The sequence below is a fragment of the Phlebotomus argentipes genome, unplaced genomic scaffold (genome assembly GCF_947086385.1).
Source record: "Phlebotomus argentipes unplaced genomic scaffold, Phlebotomus argentipes genome assembly contig_5, whole genome shotgun sequence".
Classification (NCBI taxonomy): domain Eukaryota; kingdom Metazoa; phylum Arthropoda; class Insecta; order Diptera; family Psychodidae; genus Phlebotomus; species Phlebotomus argentipes.
Window position 1 is genome coordinate 6,397,394 of NW_026776165.1, and position 19,496 is coordinate 6,416,889.

At 42.2% G+C, this 19,496-nt stretch overlaps 2 protein-coding genes across 14 annotated transcripts in view; both read left to right on the forward strand.

Moving 5' to 3' along the window:
• The first annotated feature begins 298 nt into the window (after nt 1–298).
• Nucleotides 299–13,786, forward strand: LOC132255440 (ral guanine nucleotide dissociation stimulator-like 1). 13 transcript variants are annotated; one of them, XM_059751469.1, is made up of 8 exons: nt 5,820–5,902; nt 5,979–6,110; nt 7,621–7,961; nt 10,165–10,269; nt 10,343–10,939; nt 11,376–11,537; nt 11,654–12,348; nt 12,845–13,785. In XM_059751469.1, exons 3-8 carry the CDS (start codon nt 7,749–7,751, stop codon nt 13,326–13,328), a joined length of 2,256 nt encoding a protein of 751 aa, XP_059607452.1. In that variant the 5' UTR covers nt 5,820–5,902; nt 5,979–6,110; nt 7,621–7,748; the 3' UTR covers nt 13,329–13,785. The 13 variants fall into 13 exon arrangements, with proteins under 13 accessions (XP_059607460.1, XP_059607461.1, XP_059607452.1 ...); XM_059751470.1 differs by having other exon boundaries at nt 5,835–5,902; nt 6,052–6,110; XM_059751474.1 differs by having other exon boundaries at nt 5,849–5,902; nt 6,052–6,110; nt 7,723–7,961; nt 12,845–13,786.
• A 2,492-nt stretch (nt 13,787–16,278) lies between these two features.
• The window catches only part of LOC132255888 (uncharacterized), a 37,529-nt gene continuing 34,311 nt past the window's right edge, over nt 16,279–19,496 (forward strand). Inside the window, exons 1-2 of the mRNA XM_059752059.1 lie at nt 16,279–16,455; nt 18,305–18,626. The gene's annotated coding sequence lies outside the window, so the exon portion shown is untranslated. The remainder of the gene's footprint in view (nt 16,456–18,304; nt 18,627–19,496) is intronic.

Here is a 19,496-nt window from a genome sequence, read left to right on the forward strand (position 1 = left end):
GTCGCACCTGATCTCTTTCTCTCTCCACCAAATTATCGACCTAATTAGCGCCTGGTTCTCTGGGATTTTGGGCTGAGGTGGCGGAATGGATGGCACTAGAAGCACGTCTGTGGCGATACTGACGATGTGACGCTGCATAACGGGACAGAAAGGCAATGGAAAATGGTTAAGTTGTGCAGAAGTTTCCATACTTTCTGGCGCACCTTGTCCACTTGCCACGCAATTCACCACTACCTGCTCAACAGCACTCTCGTCATCACAGGTAAGCGACTTTTACCTTTTCCAAACAGTTTCGTGCAGAGTTCCGAGCACTGTGGAAGGTGAATTGTGCAGAGAGAAAATCTCACGGCTTTGTGTGGTGGATTTTCACTTTGGAACCCAAATTGGGCCACACTCAGCAACTCGGCTGCATCCTGGAGTGGAAAAGTGGCGCAGTGCGATCGGAAAAGTGGCGGAAATTGATTTGGGAAGCTTGAGGAATGCGTGGATTGTCTGGTGAATAGGAGATTTCTCTGTTCAGTGCACTGTGGCAAAGAAGATCTGCGATTGTGTGTGTTGGCTGGAGATTTTTTTTCTTCAAACATTTCCATTCGGATTCTCTCTGTGCGGACGTCATCATGATGATGGTGTCTGAGGTGAGAGCAGATTGTGGAGAATGAAAAAAAGAGAGAGAATCACATGAAGTTTTGCTGTGCAAGTGAAGTCAATGGTTTCGTGGATTCAGTGAATATATAAAGTGGAATAAGTCACTTGGAAAGCGCGCGGCGGCTGGGCAGAAAAGGTGTTTTGCTCTGAAGGTGAATTTTTCTTGCAATTACAACATCCTTCCACTCACCATCTTTTCAACATCGCGCGCAGCCCAAAGAATGGTCGCGCGCGGCGTGAGAATGCTGCGTGCGTGTGTGGTGGAATTTGAGAATTCAATGGGGAAGCATTCCAATTTTGACTCACACCAGAAAACCACCCACACCAGTTTCCTCTCCTTACCTGTCGCCTTCTTATGTCACCTCCGTCTTCTCGCACTCTGTGCTAATCACAAAGTCAAAGACAATTCCTCCCGATTTGATATAGAAATGCTGAAGACGAAGCTGAGAAAAGATGGTGAAGAAACCATCATAAAGTGCGATTAGTGTGTGCATAAAAGTGTGTTGTTGCCTTCGCAGAAAATTGCCGAGATTTTTCTTTTCTCCACAATTGTGTGTCTCATTTTCTCGCGCGCACCTACACACACAGTGCGCTGGTTCAGGTGCTCACAGATGCTGATTTCAGACAATTTTTGATCGGCAATAATGCATATGACCCGAGAAAATGAAGCAAAATTAATTTTAATTCTCAAACACGATTTCTTGGATTTGTTTATGGTTTTTACTTTTCATAGCTTTTTGATATTTTTTTTTAAATATGCGAAAAATTTAATTTTGTAACCAATTTTTTTTAAAGAGTAAAGAAAACTAATTTTGCAAAGATTTACGTCTGTTTCTATATCAAAAACATTTTTTATATCAAAATTTCTAATAATTTCATTAATCTTGAGTTACAAAATGAGGTTTTTTTCTTTTTATTGATTGTCAGCGAAGAATTCTTCGCAAATTTTAACAATAAAAGCCACTTTCAGGTTAGAAATGAAGAATTATCGCGATAAACGTTCTGAAATCTTACTTGATGTCTTCATATTTGACTCTTTTTTATCATATCTCTTTGCAAATTCATCACTTTGACGAATTGTCCGATAAGATGTTCTAAAAAAAAGTGGAATTTCCGCGTTGATTGGGGAAAAGTCCGCTGCGCGACACCGGATGCGCTCCACTTTGTATGCCCGAGATGTTGGATGATCGCGTGAGTGAAATTTCTCAATTCATCAGACAGAGAGAAAAAATGCACAACACAAGCTTATGCGAGCTTTAGGTCGTTTAAATAGCAAAAGTTCCTTGGCAAAAGTGTGCAGAAATGACGCGAGATCGAAGGAGGAAGGCGACAGAGAGTTGCTCGAAATTGCAAATTTAGCGTGTAATTGTGACAATGCGAGTGACAAATCACTCTTAATTTGCGTGTGACTTACATTTAAGGAGAGTTGGAAAGGCAGCAACAGAAACTTGAGCAGAAAGCGGCCAATTCAACGCGTCCGGACAACTCTGGATGGATGACGGAATGACGAGGCTCCATGGAATCGCCAGCGGAACATGAGTCGTGATGCCGAAAGTTTGGTACGTGATTCCTTCTAATTCATCTCAATTTATGCAATTTTCGCCGCGAGGCGTGAGCGCAAACTTTCGGTTGTTGGGTGAAAAGGAAAAGCGCATTTTGCATTGAAAAGGCTCGTTAAAGAGAAATTAACATTTGGAGAAGAGACCATCACTTGAAATTGAAATTCATGCGAAGCCTCTCTTCTTTCATGGATGGAAATAAATTGAATAACATTTTGTCCGTGTGTCTCTTTTTGTGTGGAGGGAAGTTGACGCCTTCTCAGCATTTGACTTTTGCGTATAAAAGTGTGTGAGAAGACGATGCTTTAGCTTCTTGCCAATCCATCTCTTCGCACAGCAAATAATATCACATCCATCGCATTTAATGTGAATTCTCCACGTTCCACTTTCTGCTATGGAATTTCAACAGTATATAAATTGAAAGTTATTGAGACTGTGATGATGAAAATTGTCAATTCATTCACTGGCTTAGACGTTGAGCATCATGAAGCGAAGGGGAAAATCATCGAGCACGTGAATTACATAAAATAGCAAATTACTTCTTTGAGGGAAAAATTATGAAAATCTCAATACTTCAAGTCATAAAGCGTGTGCAAGTAAATTGATTTGACTTCTTATCTCGATTAAAGGTGCTAATTTAGATAAGGAATGTTGCGTAATTTCCTCGTAATGATTTTTTAATAATTGTTTTTGCCATTTGCGATTTTACTACCAGTTTTTGCTTAGAAAAATCATTCTTCAACTCTCAGAGTTTATCTGTAATTTTAATGCAAGCAAAAGCAAGAACAAAATTAGAAATTCCACTAAGTTTATTAACAGTGAAACACTTTTGCTTATTTTTTTATCAATTCTTTACTTTTCTCAATTTTGCATTACATCTTTTGGAATGATTTATCTTACTTTACGCGAACATCAAATTTATCGAATGGTTTTCATCAAATTCTCCTCGTTACGTAAACTTTCGATTTTTCATAAATGCTTTTTATTGCACTCAGACGAACAATATTTACGAAAAGAAACAGAACAATTTATGAATGGATCTGCGCTCGAACCCTCATGAATTATACTAAATGTATGTTTTGAGTAGTGAAAGTTTATTGCTGTACGCAGAGAGAAAAAAAGATCAGTTTCCATCGCATTTCCCGACAAAAAAAGAGGCAAATTATCTTTCTCATTCGTTTGCTCATTCGCACATTAATGCTCACGTCGAGTGTCTTGATAATGTGAAATCTACTTTGCTGGCAGAAAAGCCATCAAAAATAGAGAGAGAGAGAGAGTTGGCAAATCCACAAGTCCAGGTGTTTCTCGTTGCTTTTTCCCGGACCGAATATGAGGAGGAATTTCAGTTTGGGGAAAAGAAAGGAAAACACGCACCGAAAAGTCATAAAATTAGGAATTTCATCTCGCGTTTTGAGCATTTTGTAAACATCTGAATTCCGCCATCGTGCGAGCAATTCTCAAAAATATGGCACTTCATTCTCACACTTCTCAGAGTTGTGAGTATATTTTTAGGCTCTCGAGACGGCGTGCGCAATTGCGAGTGCCTCTAACTTGTTAAATTCAATTATATAATTGCCAATTGATAATTGATCAAATTAGCAGTCTTTGGCCTCAAGAAGCGCTCGTAATGAAATTATGACTGTCGCCAGCGTCGCACTTCACAGCTTTTCACGATGGACCTCAAAGTGGGCTCAAAGTGTGAAATATATTTTCTCTAATTCATTCCAGCGCGCCTTTTATTGCTTCCACGCCACAAACGCTCATTAATCAAGCCAAAGAGCCGTGGCGCAGAGTCACTGATAACACTTTTCCTTCGTGCACTGGCTCGTGGCTCCATTTGTGCATTTTTAATGCTAATAACGTGGAAAATGTAAAGGGGAAAAATACGGCGAACATTTTCAATGTCAAGTTACAAAATTCAAAGCCGCGCGCGCGCTTCGTTATTATTGTTTTCAAAATGCAGGGTTTAACGCTCAGCCCACATTCTCTGTGACTTCTTGGGGTAAACACGATTGGGAAATTGCACGCCGCTTTTTTTTATCATGTGCAGCAGTAACTATTTGACTTTCACTGGCGCAGAAAATAGAATCAGATTCCGATTGTGTGATTTAGCATAGCTGCCATGCCAAGAGTGCCGAAGCACAATCGTCTGACCTAAAGTGTGAATTCCGACAGCATGACAAGCACAGACAGGAAAACTGTCCCGCATGAGAAATTCCATTTTCCTATTAGCTTTTTGTTCCAGAAGACACACACAAAGAAGTTTTGCACGCTCTGGAAGACCTCGAAAGTGAACTCTTCACTTATCGCATTGCAGTTAATTGTCCTCCAAAGTGAGGCAGTTTTATCGATTTACAAAGAAAAGTGCATTTCCGTTAAAGATGTTGTCTTCATTGATGACTAGTGCTCAAAATAACTGTCGATACAGCGTGCAATCAAATGTATTGCACGCTATCAGGGCTACTTTTGTTTGCACTTTTACACGAGAACATTTAATAATACTGGATGTTAAGCATTGTTTTTTTCTCAGAAAATTCAAGTTCATCGAGCAAAACGTTGAGTTTTTGTAAATATAATTATGACTTACAGTGAAATAATCAATGTTTTTGGAAGCATTTTTCAAATGACTTTCTTATCATATTTGCAGTCTTAGATTCTATCTTACGAATTCTTCAATAAAAGTTCGTTTAACCAATGTTTTAGCATTTTTCCAAATTGGATATTTGGACGTTGCTCTATTCTCTCTCCAGCAACTGTACATCTTCTCCATGATGTTTTCTTCATTCAAACCCTGCAATCTGCACGTGAATTGGTGTAACAGAAAAATCCATCAATTTGCAAACACGTAAAACATCGACCATTTATTGCTGCATCTCGAAGGCACCTTGCAAAGTGTTTCAAGGCGAGTGTGAAGAAATACTTGTGCTGCAGTTAGAATTTTTGTGAAACTCTCAATTGCCTCTCGCTTTGAGCTCAATGCAAAAGACGCCGTGTGTGTGATTTTGTTACAATGGGAAAAGCTGAGGAAAATGGCATTTTTTCAGTGGGTAAAAATAAATTCCCTCCGCCAGAAAAGGGAGTTTGGGCGTCACAACCGACAAAGCATGACGACACAGAGTGACTCTTCATCATCTCTCGTGTGTTATTTTGATCTATTTGAGGGGATTTAAGTCTCGACATTTACTTTATTTCTCCAAGTCTGCGTAAATTTAGCTCAATATGGAAGTGTGTGAAGCATTAAGTGCAATTACGGGCGATTAATTAGTCGTTTTAGGTTGAAAATTCTCGGGCAAGTTTTGCGTGAGTGATTTGGATGGAGAGACTAAAGTCTCTTCCCCTCTTTGATGGCCACTGCGGAGTCCATAAATTAAAGTGGCTTCTGATGGGGAAGAGTTGGTGAACTTGACTCCCAATTGAGTGCGAGTAATTTACTGTGTAAAATCCAGCGGAGCAATAAAAAAAAGTGTCGCTTTTCGCGGTGAAGTACTGACAGAACATAGTAAAATTAACTGTGCACACACACATTGGCAAAGGCCATGATTAGATAGCATGGCGAGGGTTTTTCATCATTTCCATGCGTGCGAGAGTTCAGCGAGACTCGCTCTGCTTTCAACTCTGTGTGTGGCGTTTAGTCACTGTCTGACCGGCTTCTAGAGTGAATCTGTTCACGTCGCGCGGCTCCTCATTTCCGTCTCTCGGTTTGTGTTCCTCTTCAGCACACCTTGGATATTTGTTCCGTGCTTGATTTTCACTTTATATTGCAAATTTATGCAGTTTTTCCCCACTCTGTGTTCCGTGTCGTCAGAAATAGAAGAAAAAGAAATAACAACTGCCGCACTATTTTCAGCTCGTCGTTCTTCCGAAGCACCTTTTGGTATTTAGAGTGATTATTTAGGTGAAGCATAGGTGAATATTTGGCGTATTTGCACGAAGGGGAGACAAATGAGGCAATCATAGTGAAATCTGGGTGCGGAAAAGTGAATTTCCCATGCGGGATTTATCGATTTTTCTCCACTCTTCCATTCTCCATGATTCACAGGAACTCCTCGTCGCCCTTGAATCCAACACTCTCCTCTCATTTTCCTGTGTGTCTGTGCGTCGGGAAAAGGGTATATTTTCACCCTCGACAAATCGATTATTCTCTGACTACCTCACTGTGCGTTAGGGTTATTGACTCAATTGCAAACAATTCCTGTCTTCAGCACTTTTATCATTCATGATTTTCCATACCTTCGCCACGGCCACTTGAGGACAATTTGCAGCTGCAATTGCAAATTGGCGGTGGCTTGAACACGTGACAATTGCGATGTTTTTAATGTGGAAATACCCGCGCTTGTTCCCTGTGTGTGTGTGTGTAATGAGACGGCAAAACCGTGACTCACCTTTATTTGACGTCGCGAGAACTTGGGTTTATTTCTGTTTTGCTCGTGAAGAGTTAAAAAACAATTATGTGTCTGTTATCAACACACAGTGAGCTTCTCACACAGAGACAAGTTGCTATTGGATTACGGCATTAATTGTTGTAAATACCATTAACTTTTTGCTGGTTAAATGGATAAAAAGACGCGAATTTATGACACCATCAGTGTACTCAGAGAAACGAAGGTTTCACTGAAGAATTCAGAAGAATTCACTGAATATTTAAGCATGCAAAATACTTGTTATAAATCTACGTGTTCGTTCGAAACTGAGTCTTCGTGAGTTTTAGAATTTTTGAAATAAATAAAATGTTCCAAATCCTTTGTTTTCAATCAAATATGTTTAATAATAAAACCAATAAAATCCTTAAGATATAAGAAAAATAATAATTTTGCTTAAGATTATCTTAATTTTATATCAAAATAGTATCTATTTCACTTTAATTCTTAACCACTTAAGCCCTTTAATTCTATATTAAGAGTATAAAAAGTAGTCAATGAAGACAACCTTCATTTACTTATGAATGACTAACAAACTAATGTCAATTTCGATACAATTCATCTCAAAAATGCGTCTATTGACAAGTATTTCCACCGTTTTACCCTCATTTTTCGACAGTTACACACGAGTTGAGACTCTGGAAATAAAATCGACTGATGTTTGCAATTTGCCTTTCTTGAATTGAATGGGTGTAAATTTGTTACTCGTGTTGAATTCTTTGTTCAATATTTGTCCTTTATTCACTGAAAATTGATCTCATGGTGAATTCCTTTGTATACTTTTCGCGCAATAGATGGAAAACACCTCGTTTTTCAGTGACTGACTAATGCCTCTTTTTTTCGCGAGCAAGAAGAAACATTTTATCTGTTCCAAGCCCAAGATTTTTCGTGTGTTCTTGCACAAGCCTTTGTTGAATAAATAATCTTCGCTTGTCTCTCTGAGCGTGCCTCGTAATACATTTGAATGGAATTAAAATTTAAAACTCCTTTCGCTTCAGTGTCGACTTAACACATTGTTGGGGAAGTCGAATAGAATTGCGTCTCTTGATAATTCCTCACCTTTGCGCGAGTTTGAGATAGAATGTGTGATTTCTCGGCAGAAGAATAAGCATATATATATGAGTAAATGTTTTGTGCCTCGAGTGACACTATTCAAAATATCACGGAGAAGACAAAGTTGATAGCACAGAAATGCACTCATCAGCTGCTCTCCACGCGCGACGATCAAGATTTGCTGCTGAAGAGTGACTTTGGCTTCAAGTGCTTCTGTCCGTGCAAAGCGTCAATTCGCTTGCCGAAAAGAAACGCTCCCGAGAGGACAACAAAGTGGTATGTGAAGGTAATACAGCAATCATGATGATACTCTTTTTGCATTCTCGACGGCAGAGGATTTGCGTGCGTCTCTATTCAACACTGCAATCATGACGCAATGATTAGCAATTTGTTGTGCCCACTTTTATGCTAAAAGTCAACCGTTGAAAGAAACTCTGTACGCGGTTACAATGAAAATAGCGACGGTTATGTAACATCAGCATCGAAATCTCTCTCTCGCTCTTGTCGTCAATTTTCAGATCTGTGAAGCAGAACATGCGGAGAATAATTTACCATGTATAAAATAAAGTAGTCTCACGGTGTGATTTTCCATGTATTTACCTTCCCTCTGCAATATTTTATTTTAATTGTGATAATAGTAGTTGAGTTTGATGGTGTTTGCAGTAAGCGAATTTTCCGCATTATCTTCTCACCCAGAAGATGTTTTACTGCTCTACTTATTGCCAAATATTAAGGGCTTACTTTCATAAATTCACAGCAATTTTTCACCGTATTGGATGAGAAATTAGAAGAGTTCTTAATGAGATCGAATCAGTGTTTCCATGTTAATTGCTTTGCAACTTAACACTAGACTGAAATTCAGTGACTGAATGAGTAATTGAATTGACTAATACTTCGACACTTGTTGATTGGTCTGCACAAGAGGAGTATTATCTAAAACCCCGCCCATTTGTAGGCTCCGCCCCCTCAGTTTCTAGTTTGAACTGATTATTTCAGCATTTTTATCATCACAGTAATCAAGTGCTAAATTTTTACTTGCTCAATTTGAAGACATTCTCTAGAACAGCTATTCTACGCTGCTTTGTCTTCTTTCATGCCCTTCTGCTGACGAATTCTGACTTGCAAGTCAGAATAGAAACGGTAAAGATGGCAAAGCAAGGACTGAAAGTTGAATTGAAAATGAGATTCTGGGGAAAATGTAATTAAATTAATTGACTTTGAAAGTTAGCATGAAAATCCAACTACATTTTATGACTCTAGCATGAGTCACAGGGCGTTTTGAGAGTGTCTTGAGTGAATTAAAGTATAAGAACGTGTGCCATTATTATGAGCACTGAAGCGATGCTTTTTCTACGTCAAATGCTGAAATGGGAGAAAAAGACTATCGTCAATTCCATTGTTCTCCTATTTTTCTCCCGTCACTATAAATTCTCCGGGGAGTTTTTCACGAAAAACAATCCACAGACACATGAGAAGATTCTAACTTTCTTGGGCGCACTTAGAGTAGAAATTCTTCACGGCGGAGAGAAGTTTGTGTGCACAAGCTTTCGAGTTTGAGCATAAAGACGTGAGGGATGTGAATGAATAAAATTCGCCATAACATTTAATGTTCCTCCTCAATAAATGCACAATGAAAGCACGTGTTTGTGGAAGGAATTCCTAAGAGTGTGCCTTCTCAGTTAAGGCCTTTTTTGGCCGTCAACCAGCTGGAAAAGGTTGTTCACTTTCCACCAGCAAATGCAAAACTGTGTTGATTCTCAAAGTCTGTTTGTTGCTACTTTTCCATTCCGTCGAAATTCGGCGGAGAGACAGAAAAAATGTGTCTCGTTGACCTCCTTTTGACGCCCTCGAGCATTAATAAATAGCGAAATATGGTTATCTGCTCTTGAGGCTGGGTAAAGTGTGTTTTGATCATTTCTAAGAAAAGATAAAGTCAACATTTCTGCCAAAAACTGATACTGTGAAGAATCATTACATTAGGAAATCTCAACCATGTATTTCATGTGATAAGATTGCGTGAAACTTTGGTCACGAGCGAAATATACGGAAAATGTGTGCCTTTTCAATGCAATGTGAGTTTTTTGAACCTCCGCTGAATACGTAAAAATCCCTGACTTGGCGAGAAGTTCAATAAATTCGCGAGACATTTGAATGAAATTTACATTAAGCGACACTTTGAGCAGGATTTTGGCACTGAAGAAATCAATTTAGGGGAATGCGAGGTATTTTGATAAAAGAACAGGACGACAATATAGATGAAATTCACCTCTAAACATCAACATAATATAACAGAGACATTTTAATGGTAAACATATATTTTATTGCAATTTAAAGCTTGACGCTTTTCTGCTGCTTTTCGAAAAACCGTCCGTAAGCGCTCGATTTTCCCCTAGAATAAAATTTTTGGAGGCTCTGAAATCGCTCTGCTCTTGTACGGCAGTGAAATGACCACACTTGCAGACGAATAATCATTGCTCACTTTCTTCCAGCAGCCCACGTGGCGGTTATGGGGTGAGGAGCGCGAGAAGGATGCCATTTTCACGGTGTATCTCAAGAAGGTGCGCTACCATCGGCCCACGCCCAGCGCGAGCAGCGTAAGTGTTGAACTTGTGCCAATGCGGGAGATAATATGGCTGAGATCACTAATGTAATTGGGTGCAATTGCAGCAAGACTCCGATGACGATATCTCGCACCTGGAGTGGGAAACGGTGCGTGTGCGCTTCATAAAGGCCGCCACTCTTCCGCGCCTCGTGGAGGCTCTGGCCACTGACGATGGCGAGCTGGAGAGCACCTTCATCAATGTCTTCATGGCCACTTATCGCACCTTCGCGCAGCCCGAGAAGGTGCTGGAGTTGTTGCTGGCGCGCTACGAGCGCCTGCACGCTGAGCCGCTGCACTCGGACGCCGTGTCGGCGGAGCACAAGAAGAGCCTCGTATCGGCGCTGCACGTGTGGTTGGATGGATACCCGGAGGACTGGGAGGCCAGCAATCTGCAGCGCCTGCTCACGTTCACGGCCAAGCGGCTGCCCAACTCGGAGGTGCACATGAAAGCGGCGCTGCGACTGGACAGGCTGAGTCGTCTGAAGAGCCACCAGCAGATCCGGTCGTGGTCGTCGCAGGACGGTCTGGACCTCACGGACCAGTTCGGCACGCTGTGCCTCACGCCCGCCTTCCGCGTGCCGCAGCTGCACATCCTGCACTCGTACAGATTCCCGCATGTGCCCGTGAAGCACTTCGCGGAGCAACTCACTCGGATGGATATGGTAAGGAGTGCCAGAAGAGCTTCTGAAGCTCATTCAAGCATTTCACCCATCCTTTAAGACTATTTTCTGGCTCTGTTCAAGGGCAATAATTCATGGAAAAGCTATAAACAGAAGTATAGTGTCCAAAGAGAGTAGAATTCTAACTAAAGCGCATTGTTTCATAAACACATAGCTTAATGAACATCGCAGGATGTTGAATTGTGAAAGACAGTTGACAATATCAGTGCTAGAATGCACGTGTTGCTTTATTCTTTGCTGTGTTATCTGTTCAGACATGAAATCCCTTGAGGACACATTTATTTGAGCCCGACAGCTTGGATGAACACGAAGTCGGCAATGGCAAAATGCCATGCGGACAGCATTCCATGATGATGCTATCCATGCGGAAATGCAAACATATTATCTCTTTTCATTAACACACTCTCCGTCTTTGCAGGAATTGTTCAAGCGTCTGGTGCCACACCAGTGCCTCGGAGCGATTTGGTCACGAAAGGACAAGCATGAGGCGAACACTGTGTTGGCCACAGTCACTCAATTCAATGCTGTATCGTTTCGTGTCATCTCGAGTGTTCTAGTCGAACCCAGACTGAAACCGCAGGTCAGTAGCGAAGCACTTGTGCCAACGGAGGTGAATTGTGGGTGATGAAGTGGAATAATTTGATAGGTGATTGGTAGTTTATTTTGTGAATGTTAATGTCCTTTGTGCATTTGCAGGAGCGCGCTCTGATCATCGCCACGTGGATTGACATCGCACAGGAGCTGCGGATTCTCAAGAACTTCTCCTCGCTGAAGGCGATTGTGTCCGGGCTGCAGTCCAACGCGATCTACCGTCTGTCCAAGACGTGGGCGGCGCTCGTGCGTGAGAAGCTGGAGTTGTTCAATGAGCTGGCGCGCATCTTCTCGGAGGACAACAATGCGTGCGCCCAGCGTGAGGTGCTGATGCGCGAGGGCACGGCCAAGTTCGCGGACACGGCGGGCCAGAATGATCGGCACCTGCAGAAGGTGTTCCAGAAACAGAACACACACATCAGCCACGGCACCATTCCGTACCTCGGCACCTTCCTCACGGACCTCACGATGATTCACGCTGCCATTCCCGACACCATCGCCGACGGCCTGATCAACTTCGACAAGCGCCGCAAGGAGTTCGAGGTGCTGGCGCAGATCAAGCTGCTGCAGGGCGCCGCCAATGCATATCACCTGCCCGAGGACGCGCTCTTCGATCGCTGGTTTGCCTCGCTGCTGGTGCTCGACGAGAAGGAGGCGCACAATCTGTCGTGCATCCTGGAGCCGCCCACGGAGACGAAGAAGGCGTCGCAGGGCCACAAGAAGAGCGATTCCATCGCCTCCAACTCAAGCTCAGGAGCAGGATCCCAGTTCTACTGTGATTTCAACAACTCCACGCCAAGGTGCGAAGCTCTCCATTGGGATTTGTGACTTGGCAATGCCCGAAATTCTGCCTCTGCTTTATCTATGATGGAATGTCCTATTTAAATTCATTTTCATAGTAGGTTTGATGGGGATTTTGAGCTTATTAGCAAATCCTGCCGGATTAGCGTTTCAACAGGTTGCTTCACTCCCGATATAATGACGTCTTGCACAGTTTCTTATCTTTGTTGATCTTTCCATTGTGCAAATCACTTGATTTTCGCTCAGAAAACTCGTGAAGAGTGTAGCAAATATCCTGAAAGTTCTTCACTGAATGACTTTAAATAAGTTTGAGAGATTTTTTTTTAAAAACAATGCTTTTCACTAAATTAATTGATTGAGACTTTAAGAGTCTGAACTTTCCAGAATATGAAATCTAGAATGATTTTTTACTATTTTCTGAAATGGTGTGAAGCATTTTCCAAGAAAGAAAGGAATATTGCGAGTACTTAAACCCTTCCTGACACTGTCTTGCAGTTCCCGCAACAACTCCTTGGACAGAGATGCGACGCCGCCGAACGCGTCGATAATGTCGGCCGCCAGCAGCACGTCGTCGCTGTCACTGGAGTCGTCGAGCACGTCGAGTGGGCAGCAGAAGAACCAGTCAAGCCAAACCAAAGCCTCTCACATAAATGCGCAGCTGGTGCAGAACTCGCCCATGAAGAATCCCTCGCCGGACTTCTACATCATCCGCGTGACGTACGAGACGGAGAACGTGGAGCTGGACGGCATCGTGCTGTACAAGAGTATTATGCTGGGCAACAACGAGCGCACGCCGCAAGTCATCCGCAACGCCATGATGAAGCTGACGCTCGAGGGCGACCCGGACAAGTACACGCTGGCGCAGGTGCTGCCGGATCGTGAGCTCGTGATGCCCGCCAGCGCGAACGTGTACTACGCCGTGAACACGGCGCACAACCTCAACTTCATCTTGCGCCCGAAAAAGGACGACAGCGCCTGACTTCCGGCGCTGTCTTAAAGTACTTAAAGCGGACTTTCCTTCGCGCGCGCGCGCGAAAGGAGGAAATACTCAAAGTGCAAAGTGACAAATTAATGACTAATGCAACAATGAAGTTAATATATCTTAAGTAGACACACAAGACAGCATTGCACGCCTCTTAACAGTTGTTATCTCTTTTTGTATAGACACTTATTTATGACAAATTTTTTTTTAATAATATACAATTTGTACTTTTTACTCTCGAGTGGAGAGAGAGAGAGAGAAAAAAATGCGAAGAAAAGCGCCACGTTTCCTTTGTAGATATTTGTAATGATAGCGCGCGAATGAATCTCGTGGAGAGGAAAGAAAATATGAAAAATGACTTTTATTCTTCCACTTCATTTCCGCCATCAATAATGGGCGGATTGTTACTGGGTCAAACAGTCTCCCTCCGTCTACAAGATGCTTTCATCACGTATTTTTGAGAAACACACACGAGAAAATACACCGGAGAATTACATGATGGATGTTATCAATGAGGTAAAAAGTATGGGTTTTCTCGGGGATTTGATTTGATACTTCAACGCACTGATGAATGTGAGTTTTGTGCCGCAATATTGTAATTTTTCATCAGAATTATTTGCAAATATTGAATTTGGGTATGTTGGAATATAATTTTGAAATGAATTTTACATTGTTAACTTCAGTAATATTTTAAAGTGTTACTGTGTTATGAATAAGAACAGAAAAGAAAGCTTTATCACAAATTAATTCTAGATTAACTGAATTCGTGGTTAGACAAAATTCATTGGATGAAAATTGACTTTATTCCGTGCCGCGTAACGAAATTAATAAGTGTTCAGAGTGAAAACGGAGGTGAAGACAGTGGCTCTTCAAGTCATTATCGGCCAAATTAATCAAGTGTAGAGAACCCTTGGCGATGTCCGTAATTGCTCGCCGCGCAGTCAAGAGGCGGCGAGCAAAGGAAAGTTTTCCAATTTACAAAGTGAACGCTGCATCTCCGTGATCCAGTTCCGCACATCTCGCCAGAACGGGAGGAATTGATTTTGCGGCGCAGGGCGGATGTGGGCCACAAAAGGGTGAAGGTAAGGTGAAGGTTAGAGCTCCAGGCGAAGGAAAGACAGTGGCAAATAGGTCAGAGTAAAATTGCGCGGAATCAGTCGAAGGGTGGATTTTTGTGAAGGTGACACGCACACGTGGAGAAAATTGTTCCTTCTTCGCGCACGGCGACAATGGCAAAGTCACACGAAAATGTACCCTTGAATGGCACCAATTCAGGTGAGATTAAGTGCTTTGCCTGCCTATAGTGCTGTCATTTTAATTTTCTTGACATCCTCGCTCTCCCTCAAATTCACTTTCGCTCCTTTAGCTCGTGCTCTAGGCAAAGTGATATTAATTTGAATTGTAGAACAAGGCTCTGAATGCATAATGGTTGACACGAGTATTACTCTACAAAGGTTCGCATTGAGCGCTTAATATTGGTGGGGAAAAGCCTCAGCTATATTACAACTGCATTTATTATAATCTAACGATGTTGCGAAGTTCCATTGGTGGCGTAGTAATTTCTCCGCCGACCTTTTCTGCCGTGTCTTCTCTCCTGAGCAATCCATCCGCCTGAAAATGTACAATTCTTTATTCCTTCGATTTATTCTTCCCCAGAAGAATTCTTACTTGTTGGCTCGATTTTAGGATCGCATCGACTTGTGTTGCAAATTGCACACTCGAGAACAAGAAATTTGTGATCTCTGGCAATATTGAGATGAGCAACCCACTCGTCGCAGATATTTTTCAGTTCACAGCCTCTCTGAATGATGATTCCATCGTCTTTATCTAACAGAAGAAATCCTCAAGTTATTGCAAATAGTAATTATCTCTCAAACTATCGACTTACGATAGAAGACAGTTCGATAGCAAGCGTAATCTTCCATAGTTTCATAATCTTCATTTATAAAGCACGAATCAACGTGCATTTTAGTGAGTTTGTCGTCGCAGCGTCTGTAGTTGCCATCAGCGAAATCAGTGGTATCACAAGTGTAGCACTTCAGCACCTTTCGCATTAGCACGAGATCGCCGAAGAAGATCGCCAAGAAAACTGCGTAAAATACAAACTTTGGAAACATTGCGAGAACTCTTGAGCAACTGAACCCACTAAATATGCCGATGTGCTTATAAGGCGTCAAGATCAGAGAAGCGTTATCATTTCTTAGAAGTCAATATCACGTTGTATTAAAATGAAACTCACAATTCGCCCAATTCACAGAAGAAGCGCTTTTTTTGTACACTAAGAACTGATTTCAAGATAAAGAAATTCAAGAAATTTAACGTGTTTTTTCTGTGGAAAAAACCTTAAGTATATTTTTCGTCTGTCGGTTTGGTTTTATTGGGGAATAATCAAACAGAGAAGCAGTGAATGAGATTAAGTGTTGTGAATTGTTAGCAGGAAATAAAGAGTGCGTCTTTTGAGTGTCTGATCGCAGTTAATCAGTAATATCGAAATAACTTAGAAAAAGAAAGTAAAGAAAGCCTTAAGCAATTGCAAAATAATTCATAGAATGAACATCATCACACTTTCGACACTTTTGTGCATAATCTTTGGAAGGACACTGATTTATAGTGTGGCATTTCGTGCAGTGTTTGCAATACAATTCTACCATATCCTGATTTGTGAGCAAATCTAAGACCATTATCTCATTAGCTTCCGAGAACGTTGCAGTACTGAGTGGAACGTGGGGCTTTCAATTTGAATCCCATTTCCCCTCTTTTGTGGCGCGTCGCCAGGGCGCAGCTGTGTGGAAAACATCCCTCGCGTGTGGCACCCCGAAATGCCTTTTTCCACACATCGGCCATTTTTGTCATAGTCAGTTCGAGGTAGAATTTCCGTGTGGTCGGACGTTCGCTGTGCGCGCGGAGTACACACAACCCACCAACACCCCCAAGTGGAGCTGCAAGGAGGGCAGAGGAGCGAGCCTGTGTGACGTTGCGGGGGCTTTTCGCGGGGAGCAGCGCCTCCCTGGAATATCCTGATTGCACTCGTGGGTGGCTGCAGTCGAGGGGCTACTCAATGGTGCTAATTCTGGTGTTCAATGGTGGAAAAAAGATGTCGTGAAAAAATGTAGATGTAGAAAGTGTAAGTTGCGGTGTGTGTGTGAAAAAGGCAAAGTGGAATTCCTCAGTTTCATGCCATGGGCGCGCGGGGGAGGGAAAATCAATTGGGAGCGACAAACGTAGGGGTTCACGTTCTGTGTGTTGGTTCTGTTCCTTCTCACTGGGGGCCGGAGCGCCCACAGTGGTTGGCAGTGGGACGGTCAGGTGCTAAATGCGTATGCTTTACTTATTTCCATTCCTCAATATCATAAATATTGATCCCCGCACTCTGCAGCCTCATTCAGGCAACCTTTCAGGCCTCTCTCAGCCCCCTGCCGACCACCCGCTGCGGCCCTTCCCCCACCCGAAGCCTTCACCCCAACCCGTCGATATATTTCAAAACAACTCTATCAATAATTACAACTCGGACACACCAATTTCGAGGCATAACAGCCCCGAATTTGTCTTAACCACTTCTCCACGGCCCCAAGACCACCCCGACTGCTACCAGCGGCGGCGGCGGAGCCTGACGAGTTGTTGGGGTGCTTTGAAATTTACAGGGCGTTTGATTAATGGCATCGAAATTGCCTCGAGGGGAGCCAGTCCAAATTGTCTCATTTTCCAACTACAAATCTGCGAGAAAATGTCTCTCGCTGGCAAAAATAGCATCCGAATGGATGTCTTTCCCTCCACCGTGCATTTTCCACCCCATTCAATGGTGTGCCATGCAGAGGGACGCGCCACTATACTTGGCAGTGGTTCAATAATATCAATTTCATCACCGTATTTACATCCAAATCACCAAAACAACTCATCACGGGCATTGATTTCAGCGCTGGAGCGTCCATTTGTGAAAGATGTGACGCTCGAGGAACGGGTGAAAAGCCTTCAATTCAGCGCCTCAAATATGCTGGGATCCGCATAAATTTGGAAAACTCATGGTTTTAGTGACAAAGCGCACAAAATTCAGAAAAAAAAATTGCATTGACTTCTCTCAATTCACTTAATTTGCATAAAATAATTGATTTCTTCTGAGTTTGAAGAGCTCATCTTCGCTTCAGTAGAGAAATTGAAGCGCGGAAAGGAAAATCACTCGCAAACACGGTGAGCTTTGATCGCAATTTGTGAATAAAGTTTACTCAGGACATTTCGCTTTCCTCAAGAAAAGCCACGAACGTCTCACATGTGAGGTTTAAATGTGAAATTTAAAAGTTTTTGATGATCATTTGTTTACACAGAAAGTGCATTTTGGGGTCGTTCAATGAGTTTTCTTCAACACAAACATTCTGCAATTCAAATTTAAACAGCAATTATTCAGCTTTTTTGAGTCTCAGCTTGTCATGTATTGCACCTAAGTAATTCCGATCAGAAATCCCAATTGTCCAATTATTCTCAAGCTTTCCAGTGTTAATTAATGTTCAAGTTCATATACGCTGTAATAAATTGAATAAATGTTAGTCAATTTTCGTAATTTGACTCAACATTCACACAAGAGACTCAGCCAGAATACTGCGAAGCAAGAATCACAGATGCTATTAGATTTTCCAGGCTTATCGAGAGCTTTTTTCCTTCTTTACATAAAGCTTTTGGCGCTTGAGCGCTATTCAGATGGAGGAAAGTATTGAACGTGATTGAGGTTTTCTATGTTGTCTGACGAGTGGGTTGGGCTCAGAGTCCCTCAATAGAATGTCATTTCGCCAGAAGGCGAAGGAGTGACCGAAGTGAGAAGGGCTGCGAAGGCCGTGTGTGGGTGAAGCGCAGCCGAAACATGTCATGCAAAGCTGCGGATGTTTCTGCGTGTGCTCTTGGCCACAATTGATATTGTGCGGGCGTGAATGGAGCAAATCAACTCCATTTCCCCATCACTCTTATCTATCTCCTCCCTTCGCCAGCCGACTCAGGATGGATGTGAAAATGACTGGCAGAGGATTCTATTTCTGTCCAACTTCTCGTGTCAAGTGCACCACACACACCAAATGCTAAAGTAAATATACACATAAAAAGAGATCACAAGTGAGCAAAGAGCACGCGTGCAAATAAATTGTGGTGACGGAAGCCAAGTGTGGTAAAACAATGTTGAATTGCGAAGGAGTAAATATGTGCAGTGATTCAGCAGTGCAGTCGAATTGCTCCTCCTAAGACAGCGCAAAAGGGACACAATATGGATTTTATTGGAGATGGGCAGCTGAATTTTGGATAACGCCGACAGAAAAGGTAATAATCATGTTCTCTGCCATTCCTCAAATTGGTTTTTTTTTTGGGTGGACAAAGGAGATTAATCTCTTCTGCAACGACATTAAAAGTCTCCGAATTCATTGCGCCTTGAGCTCTTGAACGGATTCTCTGGGTGGAAAATTGCATATTTATGATAATTCCTTTTTCTTTGAAATTAAATTACAATCTCATGCCTCTCCATAGGCCCTAATTCCATCTTCTGACGCAACATCAAATATGTGATCACACAAGAGCATACATTATGTACCCACGGATCCTTGCCTTCGTCGCCTAACTTTTCGGTGGGTGGAGAAAAGAGCTGCCCTTTAAATAAATAATTCCCTTTCTTGTGGAGGAAGTAGCCGGAGTGAATAGCGGCGAATGCCATAAAAAAGAGAGGCCAAGGCATTAAATTTCCATCCACACATAAATCATAAATCGACAATATATTAGGGAGTGCTGTAGTAAAACGCATGTACTTCTCTCCCTATTAAGCAACCCTATTCTTCTGCCCTGAAACACCATTTTGGACGAGAGTGGCTCTGCTGGCTTCCCCGAAAACCACTGCAATTACACTTCCGATTCGGATATCACACTCTGTGGCTCTAATTTTGCGCGCTGAAAGATAGATTTATGACGCAACAAGAACAAGTGCACTTGATCCGTGACATAAATCACCTGAAAGACTTCAGAGATGAGCAATTTTTCATCATCACGGAGAAACAGGGTGTTTCTATGATTGACAAACACCCAGCGCATTTTCCGTCTTCTGCCATGGACTGAAACTTTAAACGCCCAGATAAAATTTTTATGTTGTGAGCTTTAGTATTGCGACCCACTTTCATTTGGTGGTAAAAATTCAGGTGTGCG